Genomic DNA, 26,479 nt, shown 5'->3' on the forward strand with positions numbered 1-26,479 from the left:
CTCCTCATATGGGAGCTGTTCCATACCCTTTATCATTTTTGTTGCCCTTCTCTGTACCTTTTCCATTTCTAATATGTCATTTTTGAGATGGGGCAACCAGAACTGCACACAGTATTCAAGGTGTGGGTGTACTATGGATTTATATAGTGACATTATGATATTTTCTGTCTTATTATATATCCCTTTTCTAATGGTTCCTAACATTCTATAACCCTCCTCTAAACTATTGAAGGGAAACGCCTTTATCCCATCATCTGAAATCTAAACAATAGGCAGACCATGTGCCATAATAATGAAAATACTGTGATTTCAGTACAAGGAAAAAGTTTCAACATATAAAATCAGTAAGCATGGAAAATTCATGGAGTAGTATTCCTTGAACATCTTCATAGACATGAGTTTTGAGACATGACTTTTAAAAAAAACCCTGTTATCCTTTGGCAAGACACAATGGTACAAGAAAGACCCACATTTTGGCTTATACCCTAGCCTGGCATAGGGGTCCCCTAGTATGGACCCTGTTTCTCTGTAGAGTCCAACTGATTACAGCAAGACTCTGCATGAGTACACAGATCCATACTAGCAGCTCTTAATGCAGCCTCAAGGCCTAATAGAATGTTGTAATTATATGAAAACAATTAATTTCCAGACTTTCAATAGCTACTCCTCCACTAAAAGCCTTACCTCTGTTCCAGGAGCCCTGACCTGTCCTGCTCCTCACTCTGGCCAAATCCTCTCTCCTTCCCTGACATAGCACCCATTACAAGCCTCCTGAAGCCCCAAGAAAATGGTCACTCCTTAAGGAGTTTTTAAAACTTGCGATTAAGCATTTGCCTAGAGGTCAATGTTTTCTTAGTCAAAAAGCATGTTCTCTGCAGACTTGCAGTTGGTCAGAATGAACATAATGTTTAATAGTAATACTGATTTGTTTTGTGGCCAATAAAATTGTTAATATGACTGATCTAAGAGGGCCTGGGATTCTCTCACTTTTTTTTTTTTTAAATACTTGGTGTCCAGAAACCCTGCTAATGTGTACATTGGAAATACTGTATTCAGGCCATGTCTACGCTACAGGTGCTACAGCGGCACAGCTACGGTACCATAGATATGCCGTGTAGATGCTTCATGATGGAAGGGGTAGATAATTCACCTTCTCAAGCAGTGGTAGCTTGGTTGACAGAATCAATTTCCATCGAACTAGCCATATTTACTCCTGGGGGTTAGATTGGCATAGCTAATGGGCTCAGGGGTGTGAAAAACTCACACCCCTGAGTACGGAGCTATGTTGACCTAACTTTTAAGTGTAGATCAGGCCTGGGTCTAGAAAAATGTATTTTAAAAGTAATATGCTTTGATAGTTCAAACAATGTAAGGATTCTGTTCTTTCTTATTACCATGTTGCAAACTTAGGATAACAACCTATTACATGTAAGACTTGATTAGTGATTTCATCGTATTCTGGCAGGTCTTGATCTCCCAACTGAAAATTATGACTGGATCATTTCTCAGGAAATTATAGTCTTTCAGTTTTAACCAAGAATGTTTTCAGGACTAGGCACATTCTACATGTTTTCATAAGTTAATAAAATGTGGTTTATTGGGCTTTTTAAAAACTTGCAGTCAGATAAAACCTCAAAGGGCTGGTTTTTTTCCTCATGAAAGTTTATGGAATTAATGTAGATTTCAGTGTGGGCTGAAAATGATAAGCTGATCTGAAGTGAGCCACTGTAAGAAAGCTTTTTTAAGCAGTTATAAGAAAGCATTTAATGAAAAATGAAAACAATAATTGGCACATCCTCAATATATAAGATACTTCCCATAACTGCAATTGGACCTCTTTGACACTAATCAACTCCTATTCTCTTTGCCGTGTAAAAATAGTCATTTTCCCCAAAACCAAAAAGATGGCTGAAATTGTTAGTATGATGACTGTAAGAATTGTAATCTGTGTATAACAAACCATCACTATGTGAACATAAAGTCCCATATGCAACCAAGTGTAGGACAAAATGGTGCCTCTAATGGACTTGAACTCCTGTGGACCTCTAACTCACAACAAGATTCTTTAACAGGGGAGCATGAAAAAAATGGCCTAGTGTGTGACTGTGACTCCTGCTTGTGGGTGGTCCCTTTAACTATACAATTAGCTACTTTCTCAAAGCTGGACAAATTTTCCTGTAGCTCAAGTAGCAAAGGCCTGTGTTTTGGTGCTAAAGGTCCTGGTTCAATCCTCCATGACAGCCAGGGTGTCTATGTGTATGGAGCCACACAATTCATTATATTCCCATTTAACGGATTGTGCTATTATATAAGTGTCTGCACCTGGCAGTGTAATTGAGGGTAAGTAACACAACTGAGGATAAGCTATATTAATCTTAGTTATACAACTTTGCTGTTGATACATTAGCAGATGGAGAGTCCTTTTTTTTTTTTCTTCTGTGCTAAGAGCCTGTTCTAGTTATATTTCTTGGATTTTCATTTACCTAAACTGTCCACACAGCATGCCTCACCTATGTGCTTAATTATATTTTAGGTACTACCAAAGTGAATCTTGTGAAGATCCCATCAACTGCTTCCAGTCCACGGGATACTGCTCTAGCAGCTGTTATATGCAGTGCACTGGCCACAGTGCTCTTAGCTCTTCTCATCCTTTGTGTTATTTACTGTAAGAGACAGTTTATGGAGAAGAAGCAAAGCTGTGAGTTTCCAACTATTTTTTTGTTTTGTTTTGTTTTAAGAGGAACAAGTTTGTGCAGTACAAGAGATCCCTTTGCATGGTCAAGCCTTTGGCTATACGGTGTGAATGTAAGCCTGTTTAAAAGAGTAGAAAATGTACAATGAGAGAATTGTTGCTTTAAAATTACAGTACTAATATTACTATATTATTGAAGAAAAAATCCCAAGTTTGTCACTAAGGATTTATCCATATTTATAGACTTATTCAAGATAAATGAAATGCCTTAATCAGCTATGTTTTTAATTAATAATTTTGTCAACATTTCATCCATATTTTCATATTGCTTAAAATTAACATTAAAATAAGAGCAAAGTTAAAGCATGATATTTTGCCCTCATTTAAAAAAATATTTTTAATTAGATAACAATGACTTTAAATGATCCTTAGATGTATAAAGAGGAAATATCAGGTAGGAGATATTACCTCTGTATATGGTATTGGTGAGGCCATTCATTGAAAAATTGGAGAATGTTCATAGAAGAGCTGCCAGAATTATTTGAGGGCTGATCTTATAATGAGTTTTAAGGAGTTCAATCTGTTAAACTTATTGTAGGGAAATTTAAAAGGTGACTTCACCATCGTCCATAAGTAACTACATGGGGTGAAGATTGCTTATAGTAGAAGGCTCTGTAATCTAGCAAATAAAGACAAAATAAATATCTAGTGGCTGAACCTAAAAATATTCAAACTGAATACTGCATACATTTTTACTAGTGAAGGTAATTAACCATTGGAAGATCTTACTAAGGAAAGTGGTATATTCTGAATCACTTGAAGTCTTTAAATCAAGATCAGATGTCTTTCTAGAAGAGTTTCTAGTTGAACCACAATTTCTTGGGCTCAGTGCAAGAATACAATGGCCTGTGTTATTGAAGAGATAGACCACATGATCGTAAGGTGCCTTTCTGGTCCTAAAATCTATGAAACTACAAATGGGAACGTTTTGTGAACTATAATGTTCAAATACTCCACAAGTATAAAAAATTGTGAACAAAAACAAATAGCGCATACTGATATGTTTTCTATTCAATTTTACTCAAAGGGTCTGTGAGATCACAGGATATTCACTACAATGGTTCTGAACTGTCGTGTTTTGATAGACCCCAGCTTAATGAATATGCTCACAGAACATGTTGTCAGTGTCAACGAGATGCATCACGAACATGTGGTAAGTTAGGTCTCCATAAGGCCTTATGGAAATGAGAAGTCTAAACAGCAGGAACACATGGAATGCTGAGCTTTCATCTAGCAGTTGAGTAGCTTTGGTTGATTTTCTAGTTAAAACATGGTAATTTGACATTATCGGTCTTTCTTAAGGTTAGGATTGATTGTAAGTGTTAAAGTGTAGGCATTATAGGCCTAGAATTTTCCAGTAGCTGTTGAGATAGGCTTTGTTTTATTGTTTTGGGTCAGTTGATCCTTCATGTAAATAATCTGCTCGTTAAGACATGTAAGAGACAAGGTGGGTGAGGTAATATCTTTTATTGGACCAACTTCTGTTGGTAAAAGAAACAAGCTTTTGAGCTTACACAGAACTCTTCTGCAGGTCTGTTTAAACATGTTTGTTTCCTGTTGCTCCTAAAAAGTACTCTTACCTCAGGCTTTGAGATTTAAATTGATGTGGGTGATTGGTCAGCCTGAACTTCAGCATTTTCACAGTGAACCTAATCCCAAGGTTACATTAAGAGTATAAGACACCCATGGCTGGTCCATGCCAGCTGACTAGGGCTCACAGGGCTTTGGGCTGCACGCTGAGCTCTGGGACCCTCCCACCTCACCTGAGCCCAAATATCTACATTGCAGTTAAACAGCTCCTTAGCCCGATACCCACGAGCCTGAGTCAGCTGGCATGGGCCAGCTGTGGGATCTTAATTATAGTGTAAACCTACCCTAGGAGGCTTGAACATTCAAAGTTATTCAAATGTGGTAAACTAATATCAGTATAGACACAGTTAAAATCACCACATGGTACTGATAGGTTATATCATCTAACACAATACTAAGAGATCTGTTTTTCTATGTGCATTTGTTATTACCATTATAGTGTAAGCAAACACTATAGTTAGGGTTGCATAATAATTTCCTTTCTAATCCCCTGTTTCTAGTGGCTCAGAGTTTTCTAAAACCTTCCATTTTAGACTGAAATTTTACAGACATTGGTCTCTTCCCAAGGATGAATGTGTAAAAGAAAGAAAGAAAGAACTAACACACAGTTCAAGGATTGCTTCAGAAGGGTAGTAATTTATTGCTGGCCTGTACCAATGTTAAATTGGTGCATAACTGGTTGGAAAATCGTTCCCAGAGAGTAGTTCTCAGTCCAGCTGGAAGGGCATATCAGGTTGGGTCCTGCAGAGATCAGTTCTGTTCAATATCCGGTTTTGTTCAATATCTTCATCAGTGATTTAGATAATGGCGTAAAGAATACACTTTAAAAGTTTGTGAACAATATCAAGCTGGGAGGGGTTGCAAGTGCTTTGGAGGATAGGATTAAAATTCAGAATGGTCTGGACAAACTGGAAAAGTGGTCTGAAGTAAATAGGATGAAATTCAATAAGGACAAATGCAAAATACTCCACTTAGAAAGGAACAATCACTTGCACACATACAAAATGGGAAATGACTGCCTAGGAAGGAGTATTGTGGAAAGGGATCTGGGGTGTCATCATGGATCACAAGCTAAATATGTGTCAACAGTGTAACACAGTTGCAAAAAAAAGCAAACATCGTTCTGGGATGTATTAGCAGGAGTGTTGTAAGCAAGACACAAGAAGTAATTCTTCCGATCTACTCTGCAATGATTAGGCCTCAACTGGAGTATTGTGTCCAGTTCTGGGTGCCACATTTCAGGAAGACATGGACAAATTAGAGAAAGTCCAGAGAAGAGCAACAAAAAATGATTAAAGGTCTAGAAAACTTGACCTCTGAGGGAAAATTGAAAAAATTGGTTCATTTAGTCTGGAGAAGAAAAGACTTAGAGGGGACACAATAACAATTTTCAAGTACATAAAAGGTTATTACAAGAAGGAAGGCGAAAAATTGTTCTCCTTAACCTCTGAGGCTATGACAAGAAGCAATGGGCTTAAATTGCAGCAAGGGAGGTTTAGGTTGGACATTAGGAAAAACTTCCTAACTGTCAGGGTGGTTAAGCACTGGAATAAATTGCCTAGGGAGGTTGTAGAATCTCTATCATTGGAGATTTTTAAGAGCAGATTAGACAAACACCTGTCAGATGTGGTCTAGATAATACTTAGTCCTGCCATGAGTGCAGGGGACTGGATTAGATGACCTCTCGAGGTCCTTTCCAGTCCTATGATTCTATGCAATGCAACAGTCTTTAATGATTGTATGCAGTTTCCCAAAGGATGGGCACAAAAGACTAGCTGAGAGTGTGTGGGCAATCCTACAGTTGTTCTCCAGAGACTCACTTTTTTCTTAAATGAAAGTGAAGTCTCTCAGTTATTGTTATTGTTGTGGAGAAAACTCTCAAAATAAAACCTAAAACAATAGCTATGAGGAAAGGACTGCCCATTCCTTTCAAGAGGTGCTAACTCAGATGCCAGTGATGACGGTTGAAGTGTCAGCATTTATTAGCTATTTTACTCCTCATTAAAGCGTGTAAGAAAGGAGAGGAAGTATCATAATATGAAGATCTAAAGTAGTGGTAGGGGTAGGCTCTTACTAACACACCTTGGGACTAAAGGAGGGCACAAATGCTTTCATTTTCCTGTAGGGGAGGTTCATCTTTTAAAAGGTTGGGGAACACTGGTTTTAAAGGAATAATAAAAAGACCCATTTTTTTACAGTGACATCTCACATCTTCATGAATTAATTTATGTAAAATTGGGGGAAAATGATAAGTTTACAGGAATACAGACTTTAAACTTATGGTCCAGTTGTGAATTAATTGAGGACATGTTTTACCTCTATTAAAATAAAGTTTTCTTCTATAGGCCCAGTTCATTTGATTCCATCACTGTGCTGTGACGAGACCTGTAGCATGGAGCACAGCAGTCACAGCTGCACTTTCCACTCTCAGAGTACCCTTTATGAACGGTAACACAGTTTTTTAGAGTGTATCAAGTATTAACTATTTTGCATGTTAGACAAATTAATATTTATACAGGCTACACAAGTTCCAGAGGAACTTAATGAAAAACTTTGAACTGCTGGCAGTCCTGTTTGCCAGATTCATGAAAAATTAATGTTATAGTGAAACAAATTCTGCATTTTCACCCAGAAGAAAAACTATACAAGATCCAAGTCTTAAGTTTGGACACTAGTAAAATAAAACAAAGTAACACATTATCTGGGAGTGTCCTACTGTCTTCCCCAGATGGATTTTCCTTCCCTCTCCCAATCCGGCATTAGCTTTTTGGTGACCCTCTATTCCCTGATGGGCTAGCAAGATGTTGTGTAATCTCATTACGGCCTCTGGTTTGCCTGGAACAGTACTGCAGTGAAGCAGAATTCTGGAAGCCAGTGGTATGGTTTGTAATCTCCATGAACTCAGTTTATATTTTTTTGGTTCAGAAACTTTAAATTGCTCTCTGAATTGGATGATCTGTTCTAGTATTTTTGAGATTACTATGAGATTTTGTTTAATCATTTATGTACAAATGCCCAATACTGGATTAATGTAATGTTGATGAGTCCCATAGTACTAACTATTCATTTACTCCTAGCCAACTTTGCATCTGGCCAAATATAAATACAGTAGTGGTACAGTTATTTATACATTACAAATCCTATATAGTGAGGAAAAATAGAAAGCTTTTGATGTCATCTAACTGTAGATTTTAACACTGAATATTTTTTTAACCAGAATTGTTTTCTGTATGAGGTTTTAACCGGCCTTTAGCTGTTTAGTTCCTGTGGTCAAATGTGACTAAAAATAGCTGCCCTTGATACAATATGGGTTAGTGGTCTAAGCATCACTTTTAAAACATGTAGGTATTCTGCAGCTACATGTTCAAGTGCCAACAAGATTGACTCAGCCCCTTTATCCTTCCATTGCTGACAAATTGAGTTCCTTGCAATTTGTGTGGGGTCTTTGGTTAAGACTTTAAAAATAGAAGTTCTGTCTACTCTCTTAGGATATGAAAGATCCCTTGGTGGTTTCCATAAGAGTAGGAGTTTGTCCAATTTCTTTTCCCAGAAAAGTCTCTGCCAGTTTTTCTTTTTGCAATATAGCTGAAGGAAGGAAAGAAAGTCTCAAAGCCTGGGTCACCTGACTCAGGCTCACAGAGCTCGTGCTACAGGGCTAATAAAAGCTGTGTAGACATTCCTGCTTGGGCTGGAGTCTGGGATCTCAGACCTACAGCCTTGCCTGAACAGGAACATCTACACGGCTTTTTTCAGTCTTGTAATGCATGTTCCACAAACTTGAGTCAGTTGACCTGGGTTCTGACAGTATGTCTACACTGTAATTAAAAATCCTCAGTTGGCCTGTGTCAACTGACTTGGGCTCGTGAGGCTTGGGCTAAGGGCTGTTTAATTGCAATGTAGGCATTCAGGCTTGGGCTGGAGCCTGGGCTCTAGGACCCTGTGAGATGGGAGAGTCACAGAGCTCAGGCTGCAACCTGAGCCCAAATGTCTACATGACAATTAAACAGCCCCTTAGCCTGAGCCCCATGAGCACAAGTCTCATTGCATGCTTTGTTTTGTTTTTCAGTGTAGACGTAGCCGTAGATACCGCAGTAATAGTCACCTTCAAAATACCTGACCTAGATTGTGACTAACCTGAAAAAACTGCTTCCAGTTTCTTCTACTTTGTGTAAGATGGAAGTAGTCCCTCTAAAAATAAAAATAACCTATCAGTGCTATCTGATATTATGTATACTGAATGCAGAAACAGAAATTAGAGCAAAACCTTTCTTACTAGTTACATCAGATACTATTTTGAAGGTTAGTTGTAAGGGATGAAGTCTAAAGAAGAGAGTTACTAAGGAGTACGAATGAGTGTGAGGAACCATCAGCACATCCTCTCTACCTTTCATAGTGTTCCCAATTCACCTGCTGTCTTCAGATTTGAGGAGCAAGCCAACAGACCTCTGCCAGAGGATCTCTCCTCCAGCAGAACATGGCTACCTCCAGAGTATTGGCTTAACATGATCCTGTTTAATTTTCTTAATGGAACACTTACTAGTGTCATAGTCTTTGGAAAACGTTTTCAAACCTATTTCTTTTCTCTTTGCAGGACTTTAAATTCTGTCGGAGAAATGATTCCTGCATTCCTTGGTTCTCTTTCACACTCTGCCTGTGGAGACCTTTCAGATGCTTGGCCGCTTATGCAAAACCCCGCTTGTTGCGACAGTATCTCCTTCTGTGAATCTTATCCAGAACTGACTGGAGGAGATATCAGTTCCTTCGATCCAGAGACTGAAAACACAGCCAATATAGATTTAGATAATGACCAGGATCTAAGTGATGTACTTATTTCAGCTAAGTCTCATGCTGGAAGCTTTGCAGAATCCACTGAACTTTCCAAACAGAGCACATGTATGGATGCTTCATTAGTTCGGAACTCATCAGCTGGTGAAAACCTGCCAACGTCAGAGTGTGATAAAACAGTTAATGATCCCACAGACTGATAATGAGGTAAGATGACCAGGATAATTTTATAGCCTGTCCTCCTGACGTAGATCATGGGCAGGATAATGGAGCAGCTGATCCAGAACTCAGTTACCCTCCTTTTTTGTTAATGTAATTAATGCAAATCAACAAGGGTTTATAGAAAATAGATCCTGTCCTGTCAAATATTTTTTTTAATGAGATTACAAGTTTGGTTGATAAAAGTAATAGTGTTGACGTAATAAATTTAGACTTCTGTGAGATGTTTGACTTGGTACCACACAACATTTTGATTTAAAAAACTAGAATGATATAAAAATAATATGACACACATTAAATGGATTAAAAACTGGCTACCTGATAGGTCTCAAAATCTAGGTGAATCATCATTGAGTGGGTGTGTTGCCAGAGGGGTCCCGCAAGGATCGATTCTTGACCCTACACTAATGAATATCTTTATCAATGACCTGGAAAAAAACATAAAACCATCAGTGACAAATTTGCAGATGACACACAAACTGGGCGAGCAGTAAATAATGAGGAGGACACAACACTGGTGCAGAACAATCTGGATCACTTGCTAAACTGGGTGCAAACAAACAATATGCATTTTAATATGGTTAAATGTAAATGTATATATCTAAAAACAAAGAAAGTAGGCCATACTTACAGGATGGGGGACTCTGTCCTGGGAAACAGTGACTCTGAAAAAGTTTTGGTGTTCATGGTGGATAATCAGCTGAACATGAGCTCCCATTGTGACACTGTGGCTAAAAGAGCTAATGTGATCCTGGGATGCATAAACAGGGGAATCTTCAGTATGAATAGAGAGGTTATTTTACCTCTATATTTTGCACTGGTGTGACTGCTGCTGGAATACTGTCCAGTTCTGGTGCCAACCCTTCAAGAAGGATGTTGATAAATCGGAGGGGGTTCAGAGAAGAGCCATGAGACTGACTAAAGGATTAGAAAACATCCTTATAGTGGTCAAATGAAGGAACTCAAACTATTTAGCTTAACAAAGAGAAGTTTAAAGGGTGACTTGATTACAGTCTACAAGTCTCTATATAGGGAAAAAATATTTAATAATGGTCTCTTCATTCTGGCAGATAAAGGTATAACACAATCCAATGGCTGGAAATTGAATCTAGACAAACTCAGACTGGTAAATGTCCAGTAGATCTATTTTAATGGCCCTAGCACTTTGGTTTATAGAACATTTTTGGACAATGTTGTTCCTAGACATTATTCAATGAGAGTAATTAACCATTGGAACAATTTACCTATAGTCATGGTGGATTCACCATCGCTGACAATTTTAAAATAAAGGTTGGATGTTTTTCTAATAAATACGATGTAAGAATTATTTTCAGGAAGTTCTGTGGCCTGGATTATACAGGAGATCTCATAGACTTTAAGGTCAGAAGGGACTATCATGATCATATAATCTGACCTCCTGCACATTGCAAGCCAAAGTACCTCACCCACTCCACTCCTGTAATAGACCCTTAATCTCTGAGTTACTGAAGTCCTCAAATCATGATTTAAAGACTTCAAGTTACAGATAATCTGCTATTTACACTAGTTTAAACCTGCCATGTGCCCCATGCTACAGAGGGAGGCAAAAAACTCCAGGGTCTCTGCCAATCTGACCTAGAGGAAAATTCCTTCCTAACCCCAAATATGGCGATCAGTTGGATCCTGAGCATGTTGGCAAGACCCACTAGCCAGACACCAGGGAAAGAATTCTCTGTAGTAACTCAGAGACCTCCCCATCTAGTGTTCCATCACCAGCCATTAAAAATATTTGTATTCCATTGTAGACAGTCCCATCATACCATCCTTTAATAAATTTATCAAGCTCAGTCTTGAAGCCAGTTAGGGTTTTTGCCCCCATTGCTCCCCTTGAAAGGCTGTTCCAGAACTTCACTTCTCTGATAGTTAGAAACCGTCATCTAATTAATAGTCTAAACTTGATGTTCAGTTTATATCTTAATGTTCAGTTTAAATATATATATATATTTGTTCTTGTGTCTGCAGTGGTGCTTAACTTAAATAACTCCTCTCCCTCCCTGGTATTAATCTCTCTGATGTATTTATAGAGGTATCATGTCTCCCCTCAGCCTTTTTTGGGTTAGGCTATACAAGCCAAGCTCTTTGAGTCTTATCTCATAAGGTAGATTTTCCATTCTTCTGATCATCCTAGTAGCCCTTCTCTGCACTTGTTCCAGTTTGAATTCATCTTTCTTAAACATGGGAGACCAGAATTGTACACAATATTCTAGATGAGGTCTCACCAGTGCCTTGAATAATGGTACTTACACTTCCTTTTCTCTACTGGAAATACCTCGCCTGATGCATCCTAGGACTGCATTAGCCTTTTTCACGGCCTCATCACATTGGCAGCTCAGTCATCCTGTGATCAGCCAGTACACCCAGGTCTTTCTCATCCTATGTCACTTCCAACTGATAAGTCCCCAGCTTATAGCAAAAATTCTTGTTGTTATTCCTAAGTGCATGACCTTGCATTTTGCACTATTAAATTTCAGACTAGATGATCACAATACAACCTTCTGGCTCTGGAATCTATGAAGCAACAAGAGATTTCTGTAGCAGTTATATGATATCCATAGATACATTAAATAAATTCATGTTAATTGATGGCTAGATACTCGAAAGGATTAACTATTTTTGTATCAATCAATTCTTACTCTCCTTACTTTTATATGGAATCCTTGGACAGGAGGAAGGGTAGGTAAACAGAATGTGTTCAGATGAGGACAGTTACACTAACAGCTAGTGTAAAATCCTGCCTCCATTGTAGTCAATGATAGTTTTGCCATTGACTACAGTGGAGCCAGAATTTAACCCTCAGATTCCACTGATAGCACTGAAAATTTCAAGCTCATCCTGATCACATACAATTTTCTCTAATCAAGTATTTGCAACCTAGTGTACGGTTTGTCTAAAATCTTGCAAAGTGAACAGTCATTGATGTCTGTCGTTGACTGCTATAGTCCTGGTATATAAGTAGTTTGCATTATCTTTATTTGGTATATGCAAAATAACACTGAAACTGGATGACACTCTTACTATATGTATATATAAATATTGTGAAAAATTGTATGAGATCACTATAATTTTACGAATAGTATGTGATCATGTTTTTAAATACTATAGAATAATGCATATGCAGAAAGAATAAAGTTATGGTGTTGCAACCCTTGACATTGCTATTTTCTGACTTTTGAGGGCTTATCCATGCAACTTTAGTGTTCTTTTATAACAGAATATAGTCCATAATATTTGGAAATGATTCAGTGTATTAGGTTATTATTTACTAAACTGAATTCTTAGTTTAAGAAGAGTTGGCTAATTAATACGTTTGTAAAGTGTTTTGAAGATGAAAGACACCATAGAGTTCAAAGTATCTATTTAAATTTCATTATCCTGTATCATAGATTGTAAACTCCTCTGATCAGGGATCATATCTTTATGTTTGTAAAGCCCAGTGCCTACTGGCACTTAACAAATATTGAATAATATCTAGGAATAACATTGTTTCCAATGTCCAAAAATGAACCAAAGTGCTAGGGCCATTAAAATAGATCTACTGGATATCTACCAAATTATTACTTATGGGCATATTTATTGTTTGATGCCAAATGAAGGCAATGTTATCAAAAGTAAATTTGTATGTATTATGTGGAACCGTCATGTAAATAGTTCCTTTTTTGGAATGAAGTCCTTGAAACCATTTTGAACAAAGATGCAGCAGGTGTGTAATAGGATACGCTGGGACAAACTCTCGGTGAATGGATAGCTCCACTGGCTTCAACGCAGTTTTACCCATGTATACCAGCAGAGAATTTAGCCCACCCATTTGAATAAGATGGAAATGAGGTAGCTCCAGAAAGCAGAACTAGCAATCATAAGACTTTATACCAATAACTGTAAAGCCAAAACTACACCACATACTGATTTATGAACTCCTACCCTATTGAACAGAGTGGCATTTAATACTCCCTTTAATAATATGAGCCTATATGATCTTATGTGGAAATCCTTCTTGATTTGGAAGTCTAGTGCTTGCCAGTCATATTCGTATCTTAGTATCTTGCCAGTCATATTTGTATCTTCCATTTGAGTTGAGATTTGAGTATTGTTGGCAGAAATCAAGATTATTTTGGTTAGTTGTTTGGTTGTATTTTTCTTCATCCTCCTTTTCTGTGCTTAGCAGAGATTAGACATGATATCTTATTTATCTGACATAATTTTTCCAGGTGCAGTCTCTACACGGCATCAGTGCATAGGCATTTTTTGGTTAAGACAACTTAATAACTTTTGGGGAAGACAGTGCTGTCTTCTGGACAGATCACTGAACTGGTGCTGAGACCTGAGCTGTAATTCCAGACTTGCCACTGACCTGCTGCCTGACCTTGGGAAAGTCATTCCTATTCACTCTTTTCCCCTTGCACCCTTTGTCTGCCTAGTCTGTTTACACTGCATGTTCTTTGGGGAGGGACTGCCTTTTAGTATGTGTTTGAGTACTGAGCAAAATGGGGCTCCGATCTTGGTTGGGTCTCTGGGCGCTATTGCAATGCAAATAAATGATCATTAGAATAAAATCATTTCAACTAAGAGTGATTTTTAACAGAGTTTGGAATTGTGTGATTGTACGGTTAAATTTGCAAATGAATGTATTTAGGACATGTCAGTTTCTTGCCTGCTTTAGTGATTTGTTTTGTTTGTTGTTTTTACAGTAGGTGACGGTTAAATCAGCAATAAGTTTTTAACATTTTATTATGTATAGAAGTACATGTAGTTTTTATGTGATTTTGTGTAACCACTGTTGTCACTTTCTTTTAGGAAGCCAAAAGGAGTTTTTCTGCCAGCACTAGAACTGAATGCTACCCTAATGCCTGTCTGTTAATGCTTGTGAATTAAATACAGCCTGGTCCGCAGTGTTACATGGTTTCAGAAACAGCAGAAATAAATTGGCAGCATTTTGGACCTTTCAGGAAGTTGCATCTGAGCCATAGCAGCTGTAAGCCGAAACATCAAGGAGCAACTTGAGAGAAGACTGAGATGGATTCATGATATTAAAAAAAATTGCTGTGGTTCAATAGGAATTATTATGGGGAAGTTCTCTGGCTTGTGTTATATAGGAGGTCCCTTCTGGCCTTGGAATCTGTTGTTGTACTTTGCATCTCTTGTAAACAACAACCTTCTGTGCCTCAAAGGTGCTTGAAAAGCCTAAGAAGATTATGTAAATATAACAAAATGTATTACATCAGTGTGTTTATACTGATCCGTTAAATATGGCTACAAATGACAGAAGATGTGCAGCAGAAGTTTGCCAGTTACTCTGTTTGCAAAATTAATCATGTATTAGGAATTTGCCCTAGCTAGATGTAATGTTAATTCACAATTTCTTCTGTAGAATGAGTTAAAAAAATAACTTTTCTATTTATGTGATGATCATCTATTGATAAAATGAAGCTTTTATTATGTATTATACTTTAGCCATTAAGCTACTCTTGGGAACTAAGCAATTAGCGTGTTACAATAATATGGGTTATTGAAAAACATCACACTTCTTTTTAAACCAGGAGATTTGCCTTAATTTAGATTTAGATTTATAAAAATCAGCCTCATAGATAGGGCTTTTTGTATTTGTTGTTTGGTATGTTCAATATGTGGAAGGGTCAGCATATTGGACTTGTTATATCATGTACTTTTTAGATGTTGAAATAATTTTTGTAATAAATTGTCACGTCAAATTACAGTAAACATACCATGAAAGTATTCATATAAGTGAGAGCTAAACTATTACTATAGTCATGGATGAGTTTCAGGGGTCATATCATGGTGACCTAGTCCCTTTTCTTCTACTGGTTCATTTTTTAAATTTCATCCAAGCCACTATCCTCTCCTCATTTTAATATCTTTTAAAAATTCACTTCTTCCACAATGCCCACTGAGAAGCAAGTTCACAATAATTATTTAAACATATACCTTAATTGAACCGTCAAGTTATGCACGTGACTAAATTGAGTTAAACGTATCATCTTACTGCTGTAACGTCTGTTGTACCTCTCCCCTCAAATACTAGAGAGATGACTTTGCCCCATCTTTGCATCTTACATTAGGGTTTGAACTGCACACACTTTCAACCAGGTACAGTGCTTACTATAGTAGTCCCAGTGAACTGCACTAAGAACTACATTCAGCAAGATTGAGATGTGAGAGTTTGAACTCTTCTAAGTGTACAATAACCTTTCCCGTGTGGTCTTGGCCCAATAAAAGTAATCAGCAAAATGTTGTAGATTTGCAATAAATGTCCCTTCTTGCTACAAGTGGATATATCAGTATCTACACTGCCATGCAAACATTCAGTTTCTTTAAAGGAAAAACTCTCTTGCTGATGACCCACAACAACAGAAATTTGGACCGGCAAAAATTCTACGCAGTGTTGAATGCCAAAGCAACAAGATGCTCTGGCAAAATACAGTGGACTACTTGTGTGAGTAAGAGCTACTCATCATGAGTAAGAGTTCCAGAAGATGGTGTAGGGTTACTGATGAAATCATTTGTATGAATACTTATACAGTAAATGCTACTATATGATCACTGACTTACTATGCTACATACACAGTTGTGCCTTCAGTACAGTTGTTAATCTACATACTTGCTAAAGATTTATTCAGACCAGAAAACTGTGGTTCAAAATTCCTTTTGTTACTTTCATACATTAGGGAAAATGAAAATATTACTTTCTACTATTTACTGCATGAACACACATTTGTTTTTGTGTATATTGTGTAAAGAGAAAAATCCAATGTGCATTTCATTATATTGCAAAATATTGCTAGAATAGGTGTGAAGATTAAAATTTTAGCCATCAGGAATTCCTTTTAAAATGGAAATGAAACTTTGTCAGAATCTTTCACCAATAAGAATGTTTCCCACTGGAATTTACACTTTGATCATTTTTGTCCAGCAGCTATATATAAAGTTCCTCTAAAGGAGAGACCTACAGATTAAGAGCACAACAAAAATAAACCAACACCACACACCAAAACACCGCCGAATAAGTCTCTTTAAATATCTGTGTATATTATGTATATATTTTTGAATAGTTTTTCTTAATTTAACCAAATTGGTCTTGTTTATATTGTATGTGCCAATAGAAAACAAATACCAACACATTTAGACAGTATGCATAACATAGTTTTTTCAGTCCTGTTTTACATGTTGGACTTTTTTAAAAAATCTGTAAATTATAATCTTGTGTAAATTGTTTTGTAATACTTTTTCTATTTGTGAATAAACTGTTACATGAATTGTTCTTTATTTGTTGATTTCAACCAGTGAATATTACTCATTACTGTAATTATGGACCATATCAGGCCATAATCTTTTACACAGATTTCCCCACTGATTTGAATAGAGTACTGCTTTAAAAAAATGGCCCAATATTATTTCAGGTACATGTTACTTCAAATTAAAATTATTAATTCTCCAAGTTATGGGAGCTTGAAGATATCTCCCATTGAAGGCATGATGCTTCAAATTGGGTATTGGTCCCAAGTGGAGAGTGAATCATTTGGTGAACTCAACAGATTGATTTTGTAGTGCAATCTGTTTAAAATTAAATCCAAATACTTCATAGAGTTGGCCGTGATATTTAAGGGAATTCCAACACATTTACATGAGGGTTAGGGATTGTTCTGGAAAGTAGTGACTCAGAAAATGACTTCGAGGTCATGTTAGATAACCATCTGAACATGAGCTTGCAGTTGTGATGCCCTTGCCAATTTATCAGCATCCTTATAGTAGAGTCAAGGGTTGGGAAGTCTAGTGAGATGATTTTGACACATAACCAAGCTCAAAATGAAACTCATTTTTAAACTTAAATAAAGCATGGTGTTGGGAGAGCTTATAAAGATGTTTGAAAAGCCTAATCATTAGAGCTAAAGTAGAGCCAGCCTGCTTGTGTTGGGGGGGTCCATCTAGAGTTGCCAATATCTAAAGTTGTTTTCAATAGCTAATCTCTAAATAACTTGGGAGTGGCTATGTCCCCACCCTCAGGGGTGATTTGTTAATTCTGATACATTTAACTTAGTCCTGTCTCATTTACTGCAGTTATTTTTCTCCAGTCACTTAACTGTACTCCAGTGCAGCCAACAAAATTCCAAGTGCTCATAAGAGCCATGCCATCCCTTTCAGCCAGACTTAGTCATCTATTAAAGCTGTGAACGAAATGCAGACACCCAAACCACCATCCTGAAAGGTGTACGTTTACTTGCATTTTAGTCTTTAATTTCTTTTATTCCTGTTTTCCCCTCTTTTGCCATTAAATACCATTCTACCCCCTCATTTCTCTAGTTGTCTTTATTATTTGTCTGCCTTTCTCTTACCCTGAATTTCCATTTCTTTCTTTGAAAAGCTGTGCCTTCTTTCTTTAGTCCTTCCCCTTCCTCATTCTGTTGTCCCACCCCTTCCTTTGCTTTAGCCAGTGTCTGTTCCCTTACACAGTGTAGGATGCACAGGGTCAATCAGCGCAAGGGGGGGGCCTCAAATTTCAACACTTTTGGCATTTGACAAGTTTCGCAACTTGTTTTTATGTGCATCCCTATTGGACCAGAAAAGCATTTGTTAAATAAAAAATTATTCAAATTATGTCTCACATTTTTTGGTGCCTTATTTTCTTTTCATGTGTCGTCATTTTTAATTTTTATTGTGGCTAGGGGCCTCAAAAGCTAGAAGTGGCCCGGGCCTCTCTGGACTGCGGAGAGGCCCTGAGGATGCAGTTTCTGAATATGCCTCCTCTGCGTCATGGCATGCCACTGCACTCCCCTGCCTCAGTTTCCCGCTGTGTTTTGGGAATACATCTACTCACACCCAACATCTTCAAAACAATAGACCCTCTACTGTGGGGTCTAGTTTACTGCACAGCTGCCATCTCCCAAAAAAGAGCCCCTCCTTCCCCTTTGCATCCCCGCTTAGGTTCAGGGCTGTACAGTCCTCCTTTTTGGGACTGCTATTCAAGTCCTGGCTTTCCCAACCTACAAACTCTTCCTTTTCAGTCAGGGTTCACAAAGTCCTTCCTTCTCCGGGCTGGGTGATTCAAGTCATGTCCACCCCAACCTGCAGCTCTACCATTAAGTTCAAGGTTTTCACAGCCCTTCTGGGGACTGTGAGCTGTCTGAGTTCTTCCTCTAAACAGCAGCTCCTTAACTGAGCTTGGAGTTTTCTTCTTAATTTACCCATCGAATCATCTGCCCACTCCATTGACACTTCTTGGGTGGGCCTAATAACCAAAAACTGCTGTCTAGACACTAACTATTCCTTGGACCATCTTTCAGCCAATGTCCATTCTGCGTATTCCCTTGGCCTTCATTCACCTTATCTGGACACCTGAATCAAGGTAAACTGGCCTCCCAGACTGCCTCCTCAGGCTTTAAAAGGCCAGTACCCTGTTACACTCCCCTTGGTCTGTCCTGTCTTTCTGGCTCTTTACAGTCTCATTTCTCTGCCCCGCCCCTTCTTTTTGTTTGTCCCTGTATTCAGTCCTCTCCCTAGCTCAGGGATGCAATCGCCTTCCCCCCCCCCCCACACACACACATACACACACCCCGATATCTGTTCCTGAGTTCTTCATCACCACTAACAATAAAATAAAAGGAAGGAGACTTCATCTTGCCCTTCTCTCCCTCCTGGATACTGTTGCTGCCGCTATTGGTGACCTGGACACTAGGTTCCTGGCTACATCTGCCATCCACACAGGGTTATGATTTTTTCCCCCTAACCTGAAATCTCCACTGGGTCTTCGAGTGCTGGTCTCTATGTGTAGTCCACATGTAGGTGCACATGCACCCCATGTGCCTGAGTCTGGAAATGCTTCAAAGCCATGGCCATTGACCAGCACATGCCCAGTCATCTCCTTTGTGCTCCTGACAGAAGGTATAAGAGGCAGTGCAGGGCGATGCCTCTCCAGTTCCTTCTCGCTGCTTCAAGGCCTGAGTCAGAATTGTGTCCTCCTTCCCTCTGTGCAGAACCTGTAAAGTAAAATCTTGGTAAATGGTTTTTATAGCTTAGGTTGGTAGTTATAGTTAGTGTATATAGTATAGAAGTGTCCCCTCCCCAACAATTGATGGCTATGCTCCCCACTCCTGGGACTATGCCCCGGGGTGTGGGACTAGGCCCCGTGTCCTCGGATTGAAGAACTGTGTCTCCTGCCCTCGCTCCTTCTCCATGAGGGATGAGCATCAACTGTGCTTGTACTGTCTGGGTGAGGTGCATCTCGCTGCAAAGTGCCATCTTTACAAATTCTTCCCACCCAGAATGCAAGAGGCGTGAGAGCCTGATTGAAAAAGTTTCCTGATGGAGGCAGCTATGAGGCCCCACTCTGACCCGGGCTGGGGAGATTTCTCCCCCTCCTTCCATACATGTACATCTGCCTGAACCAACTAGTCATGCCCTCCAAGCATGTGCCTTGGCACAGAGCCTCAAACACCCAAGCCCAAGGATTCTTCTGACAGCGCCCCCCCCATGAGTGTAAGGGACATGCTCCTGGGCATCAGGGCAGAGCCCCACATAGGCCTGCCCAGAAGAAATGCATTCCCTCCCCAAGCCAATCCAGGTCAGCTGAGACATCCTGGATGGAACCAATGGATAAATTCCTACACTCTCTAAAGGACTCCTACCACTTGCTTCAGTTTTAGAAATCTTAAGTTAGATACATTTGCTGTGATATTTGATGCTCACTAAACATCAGCTACCTGCTTGCAGTTTTGATCAGCAGCTTTCATATTTACTGCAGTTAAAATAAGAAATATTAACATACTGAATTCAACACTGTGCAGAAAGATGAGGCAAAATAAGTTAAGCTAACAAGCTTTATGTAGAACCATGTGCTCAGATGCCCTTCCCACATTCCAGAAATGTTTAGATTCGAGCAAACCAAGCCTTCTTAATAGTGCACAACTCTACTCATCCACCGAGGTCTCTTCAAAGATGGTTCTACCCCTTTCCCTTCTCTGACTTCCTACATATTTCGATAATTTTTCTGTTTGTATCCTATTAGGAACAAAAGACACTTGCTGGTCTTATTAATTTCTTTACAAGTTTTTAGAACAGTTAAAGTTTTCATTCACAGATTAAAAATTGAAACTTTATGCTTCTCAGCACCAAAAATCTTTCAAATATATGTTATGTTCATGCAGATACTTCAGAGCGACATAAGTTCAGAAACTGAAGCAAGTGGAAAAGAATCCCATGCCCCAGATTAACTCTACTGGGTTGGTTTAAATAAAACAAAAAAGGCAACAAAACAAAGCTGAAAAAAAACACTGGGTTTTTCACAGCCCTGTCCACATGTTGTATCATAGCTCCCCATCCTGTTGATGCTTTCTGCTAAATGATATACCCTTTTCAGCAGGCTCAGAAGAGAAGCCAGGACTTGAATGGACTGCCCCTAAGAGTTTACAGTTTAAACTGTGGTCTTGGAGTGGGGCGGGGGATGAGGGGGCAAAGAATGAGCTCACAGGACTGAGATTGCTGAGAGCAAGATCCATGCAGTGCTTTGGTTACTCAGTAACATCTTAGTGGTGGATTGTTTGTTTGTTTTAAATATATACAAAATAAAAATGGATCTATTTGATATGTTTGACCATGGTAAGCATTCCTGTAGGAACTGGCCAATCCTTGATAGTTAAATAATTACAATTAAACATCTCCCCTGTTTGACAGACATAGCACCTCCCAGAGCCACACAATCAGGGACAACACAAGAGCAGAATTTTGAATGAGGTTAGTTGCCCTGATGATAAAAAGTTCCACTGAACTTTTCTACTTCAGTTCACATGTACTTCCCAGGGGACATTAAACCTTGCGCTGTTTTTTTGCACAGGCTGTTTAAAAAGTGAATCCCTCTGTCTCATTGGAAATCTCCTTCACACACACCAAATCCTACCCAGGGACTGCTGTAGTTGCATATTTTAAGAGATTCTTTCACTAAGATAGTCTGTTATCAATGCACCTGTCTTGGCAGACCTGTCATGCATAAATCATAAAGCCAGATTAGAACTCTCAGCCTATGAAGCATTAACATGTGAATGACCATTTATCTGGAGTACATTTTTACATACAGTTTTGTAAATGTGCTTTTGAAAAGCATGGGCTTGGCAGAGTTGATGTTTAAAGTCTATTTATCCAGGGAACAGGTACAGTAAGGCAGTAACAATGCAGGTTTCCCGAACACTACCCTGCTAGTGTCCTCACTCCTGACCTACAGATCATAGTTTAAGCTCTATGCTTGTTCTCTTAGCTGAGTGCCAATAAGGGTGCCAAGCACGATGGGGTATTTTGTTAGGTGGGTACTGGACTAACACAATTAAGTGACTTACTCAGCTCATTCTTCTACTTCAGAAAAGAGCAAGATCTGGAAAACCTGCCTTATAGTGAGAGACTTAAAAAAATCAACCCGCTTAGCTCATCAAAGAGAAGGTTAAGAAGTAATTTGATCACAGTTCACCAGTAGCTACATGGGGAGAAGATTTCCGATATTAGAGGGCTCTTTAACCTAGCAGACAAAGCACAGTGAGATCCAATGGCTGGAAGTTGAACTCAGATTCAGACTGGAAATGAGGCACCAATATGGCATTAATAGTGAGGTAATGAAATACTGAAACAATTTACGAAGGGATGTGGTAGATTCTCCATGACTTGACGTCTTTAAATTAGGACTGGATGTCTGCCTAAAAGAGATGCTCTATCTCAACCAGAAGTCATGTGTTTACTGTAGAAACCACTTGATGAAATGGAAGCCAGAGTAGATAATCAAATGTTCACTTCTGGCCTTAAAATGTATGAATTGTAATATGCTGTTAAGTGCCTCCGCTTCAGGGAATTACGTTAGGGAATTATTGGGAAGTATTTTCAAGTAGAAAAAACTGAAAGCTCAGTAGCACTAGAGACCTAGGTTGTGCCGTGTTTAACTTACCATTAGCGCTGGAAGACTTGACTCTTTTTATCATAGACTCATAGAATCATGGGGTCGGAAAGGACCTCAGGAGGTCATCTAGTCCAACCCCCTGCTCAAAGCAGGACTAATCCCCAACTAAATCATCCCAGCCAGAGCTTTGTCAAGCCTGACGTAATTTGTCAATTCCCTAACGTAAAACCTCTAAGGATCATCAGTGCCTCCGGCAGAGATTAGGGTGCGTCACACACTGTGCTTCCTAATTATTACAGGAATAGCTCAATTTAAACAGAAAGAGTTTATAATAGAGCCCTGTTGTCAAGTTTCCAAAGGCATGACACCTGGAAACTCACTGTTTCTAGGAGTTGGGTACAGAGAGCACAGTGCCATGTGTGGTGACAGGAGGCAGGCCAGGTGGGTATGTATTCTGGACAAGTCTTAACCTGATCTATCTCCCAGTCCCTGCTGATGGAACCTCTGTTCTGTGCTTCTCTAGTCTTGTGCCTACCTTGTATCCTCCCTGGTGCTGTGTTGGATGGGTGAGAACGGTAGAGTAGTTAGTGAAGGAAGAAGTTGGGCGCTCAGAGGAAGGAAAGAGACAAATCCTGTAGATAGAAGGGGGCCAGGGGCAGATTGAGTTGAGAAGCTGTTAGGGGACTGTGGTAAAATAAGGCACATAGGAGTAGATTGGATGTCTTGTGTGGAAGGAGTAATAGCTGGTAGAAGATGAAGACGCTTTAAGGTGCGGTGAGACAAATGGATGAGAAACTGAAGAGGAGCTCAAAGGGTAAAATGAAACACAATAATATAATGGGTCCAGTGATATAAGGCAGATTTTTTTAAAGAATTCCGTAGCTACTGAAAGATACTACACTGCTCAGAGATTAACTTAAATACTATGGTGGGGAGGGCCATATAAAAATATATAAATAGAAAACACACAAGTAATTCAATAAGCATGAATTATAGCCACATCATTGTATACAAAACAATTGTCAGAGGACAGGCCATTATTTTCAAACAGAGAGTGCAGGCATAGTACATTTTTTGTTTCCTGTCCTTTGGAAGAATGAAAATGATTGTTCAATATTAACCAACAAAGCAGCATTCTGGATTTCAGCAGTGGAAAAAGTTAATCGGTTACAACTCTTCTGCATATTAGGTCCAGTATAGATTATATCACAGCTTCAGCCATCCGTGGAAAACTTATTTTCTTGTATATATTAAGATAATCAATAAAATACTTTAAATAGCAGGCTACAGCAGATAAGATCATAACTTAGATGAGGTTGGCTAACCTTTAGTGTCTGAAAATATAGATATTAAAACAAACAGATCATTTATGCATGACTATGAACTATAAACAGTCAGCCCCCCTTCAGATGAACAGTTATATCCCTAGGAGCCTAGAAGTCTCCTTCGGTGTGTGCATACAGTGCTTTCATCAGAACTGACATCAGAGTACTGCTCTTTTAAAAACCAGGTTAAAAAGGCTATTTAAAAGATATCGGTATTTCTAAGGTCAGGGTTGAGGGGACTGAAAGGTCACCTGATGCTTTTAAGTTCGCAAAGCAGCACATGCCACATTGTTTATTTAGTTAGTTATGTTAGCTTGCTTTCGAACACTTTAGTTTAAGATGACAAGATAGTTTTGCTTTTGCAAGCTGGATGCCTCAGTGGCAGTTGTTTGTTTGTTTGTTTTAACCAGTTCTAGGCTAAAATAGAGACCCTCCTCCAGAAAAAAAAAAAGAAGAAGAAGAAGCTTTCTTGCAGGTATTTATATTGTCTTTTTGCAGGTAAAAATGAAGTAAATCCCCAAAACATGATAAAATATCTGAGTGTAAAAGACTTCATAGTTATTTGATCATGCCAAGTCCCAAATACAAATACAACAGAAACACGTCATGAGTGATGCTATGATAGCCACCTAAAATAATCTCATCAAAACCCAAAGAACAAAGCCAAACGCTTTTTCTTCTTTGTGTTGCTTTTAAGCAGAATGATGTCCATTTCTTTTCTGCAAGGTAAACCAGGTTATTAATCTGATCCTAATCATTTTAGCAAGACTTTGAGATAGGACAAATTTCCCCTTTGTTGTGGACTCTTTGAGGGCCTTAGGTTTGCATTCCTATGAAGATCTTCCAAGCAACAATCCCCGTGCATTAAATTAATCTTTTTTCTCTCTCTCTCTCTGACTTTGGAGACTGAAGTTTAGTTTACTACCTGCAGCACATTCCATTTCAGATGCTGGTTTGTTTGTTTTTTAAGACAAAACAAAGACCCTTTATTGAAGCTTAGGTCAGCTGCTTTATCTGAGAGAGTGCAGGGGTTGTGTACTGCATAACAAAGCTATACAATGCACACTTTATGCTAGCAGGGTGCAATTTAATCCATATTTAGTTTAGACATGAGTGTTGGCAAAATCTTCTTGGCCTCCACAGTGCATAGGAGCCATTTTGATTATGTCCTTTGATGCAGTGCCTTCAATAAGATAAAAATAATAGCAGGTGGATTTGCCAGTGATCCTGCTGTTAATCACATCAGTAGTGAATAAATGGGATTAAGGGACATGTTCATCATAGTGTCTTGATAAAGGGGGGGTAGTTGATTGAGGGCATGCTAAGCCTCATAGCAAATGACACAACTTCTCCAATAGGGTCATAGGGGTAAGATTTAGATTTTTCACATAATTTGATTTTTATAAATCCTTCCCCATCACAGTTGGAAATGTTTATGTTGACCTGCAAAAGGGAGAAGCAACTTGTTCAAAAGTTTGTAAATTAATTTTTTCTAAAGCACTGGTTGAAACAGACTTAAAAACATGCAGCTTTTAGAAAATGCTTACCCCTATCCTGAGTCTTACATTCTAAAGTGTTCTATTTCCTCTATCTGGCTAATGCCCAGTTCCCAATTTCAGTTCACAGCTGGACAAGTCAGGTGCAGTATATACATTTTTGTATCTCATTGGCAACAACAAATTATTATTTAATATGTACCAAATAACATCTTGAAATTGCTTTATATAATCAGCAGTTTAAGGGATAACACTGGGTAAAAGCTTAGGAAAATCAGGCCCTTGGAAGTGAAGAAAACACTGGTCATATTTGCCCAAGGCCAATGTAAATTAGTGGAAATATACAATTGGGTTTAGATTTTTATCTAGAATCTTGCTCTCCCTCTTTCTCTCTCCATATATGTACATTTGTTTTGTATATATAATGTATATATAAACACACAAACAGACATATATATATAAAATCACTAAATACAATTAAAATTAAGTGAGCGCAAGCTAATAGGGTGCAGTTTTATCAGTGTCAGTTTGGCGTTATCGCATGGCCCCTGAGTAGTGAAACCACATGCAATTTACACAAGTCATGTGCTGATAAAACCTTTATGCCAAACAAACACTTATTCTGCATGTGCCACAGATTACCAAAAATCTACTTTTGGAGAGTTAAATATTTATTTGATTTTTTAAATATATCTCTGCCTGTAAAGTCAGTTGCCTTAGTTAGCGGTAGCCCAAAGCTACAGGGAAGAAAAACAATAACCAATTAAATAAAACACCTCTAAAAGTGACATACAAGAGCTTTTCTATACATAAAATGGCTTGTGAACGGCTTACAGGGACCGAGCAAGTACTGTCCCTCCCACTGGGAATCTTCCATTTTTAAGCATAACAAGCTGCCATTTCTAACTCTGCAGGGTGGCAACATATTGGAATTTTAATTATGTTTTGGGTCCTGGGCTGAATATACCACTGCACCGTGGGCCAGGCCTGTGTAATTTCTTAGTGGGAAGTGAGTGGGAGGAGGGCAGTTCCCCTGCTGAGGGGATAGAAAGAGCTCTGTTTTGGAGGCAGGTTAAGTTTAAAATGGCAGCAGTTTGACATTGCACTCAGGTTGGAATAATATCCTGGGGGGATGGATTAATGGGCAGGGGATAGGTGATGTGTGTGATTCAGCACCTGGTTATTGCAACAAAGGTGCCACACATAAAAAACCAGTCTTCTCTACTGAGCTCTCTGGGGCAGGGATTGTGTTTGTGTGTACACTCCCTGGTACTTTGAGACACTGAACCCTGATTGGGGTCCTTAGGTGCTACCACAAGAGAACTAATAAATGAATAATAATGACAGAGTTAGAGACTGCCCTGGATGTCATGACCTTGTTTACCTTAAA

At 38.7% G+C, this 26,479-nt stretch overlaps 1 protein-coding gene across 8 annotated transcripts in view; it reads left to right on the forward strand.

Annotated features, from left to right (window-relative positions):
- The window catches only part of TNFRSF19 (TNF receptor superfamily member 19), a 123,999-nt gene extending 107,336 nt beyond the window's left edge, over positions 1 to 16,663 (forward strand). For 7 of the 8 annotated variants that reach the window (XM_048845770.2, XM_048845788.2, XM_048845769.2 and 4 more), the window contains 5 exons: positions 2,534 to 2,698; positions 3,780 to 3,905; positions 6,688 to 6,790; positions 8,934 to 9,334; positions 14,177 to 16,663. In XM_048845770.2, coding sequence (XP_048701727.1) covers positions 2,534 to 2,698; positions 3,780 to 3,905; positions 6,688 to 6,790; positions 8,934 to 9,327 — 788 coding nt within the window. In that variant the 3' untranslated portion in view covers positions 9,328 to 9,334; positions 14,177 to 16,663. Of the gene's footprint in view, positions 1 to 2,533; positions 2,699 to 3,779; positions 3,906 to 6,687; positions 6,791 to 8,933; positions 9,335 to 14,176 lie in introns of those variants that run through there. The other variant, XM_048845811.2, reaches the window with a different exon arrangement.
- The last annotated feature ends 9,816 nt before the right edge of the window (positions 16,664 to 26,479 follow it).

Source organism: Caretta caretta, chromosome 1, assembly GCF_965140235.1.
Source record: "Caretta caretta isolate rCarCar2 chromosome 1, rCarCar1.hap1, whole genome shotgun sequence".
Classification (NCBI taxonomy): domain Eukaryota; kingdom Metazoa; phylum Chordata; order Testudines; family Cheloniidae; genus Caretta; species Caretta caretta.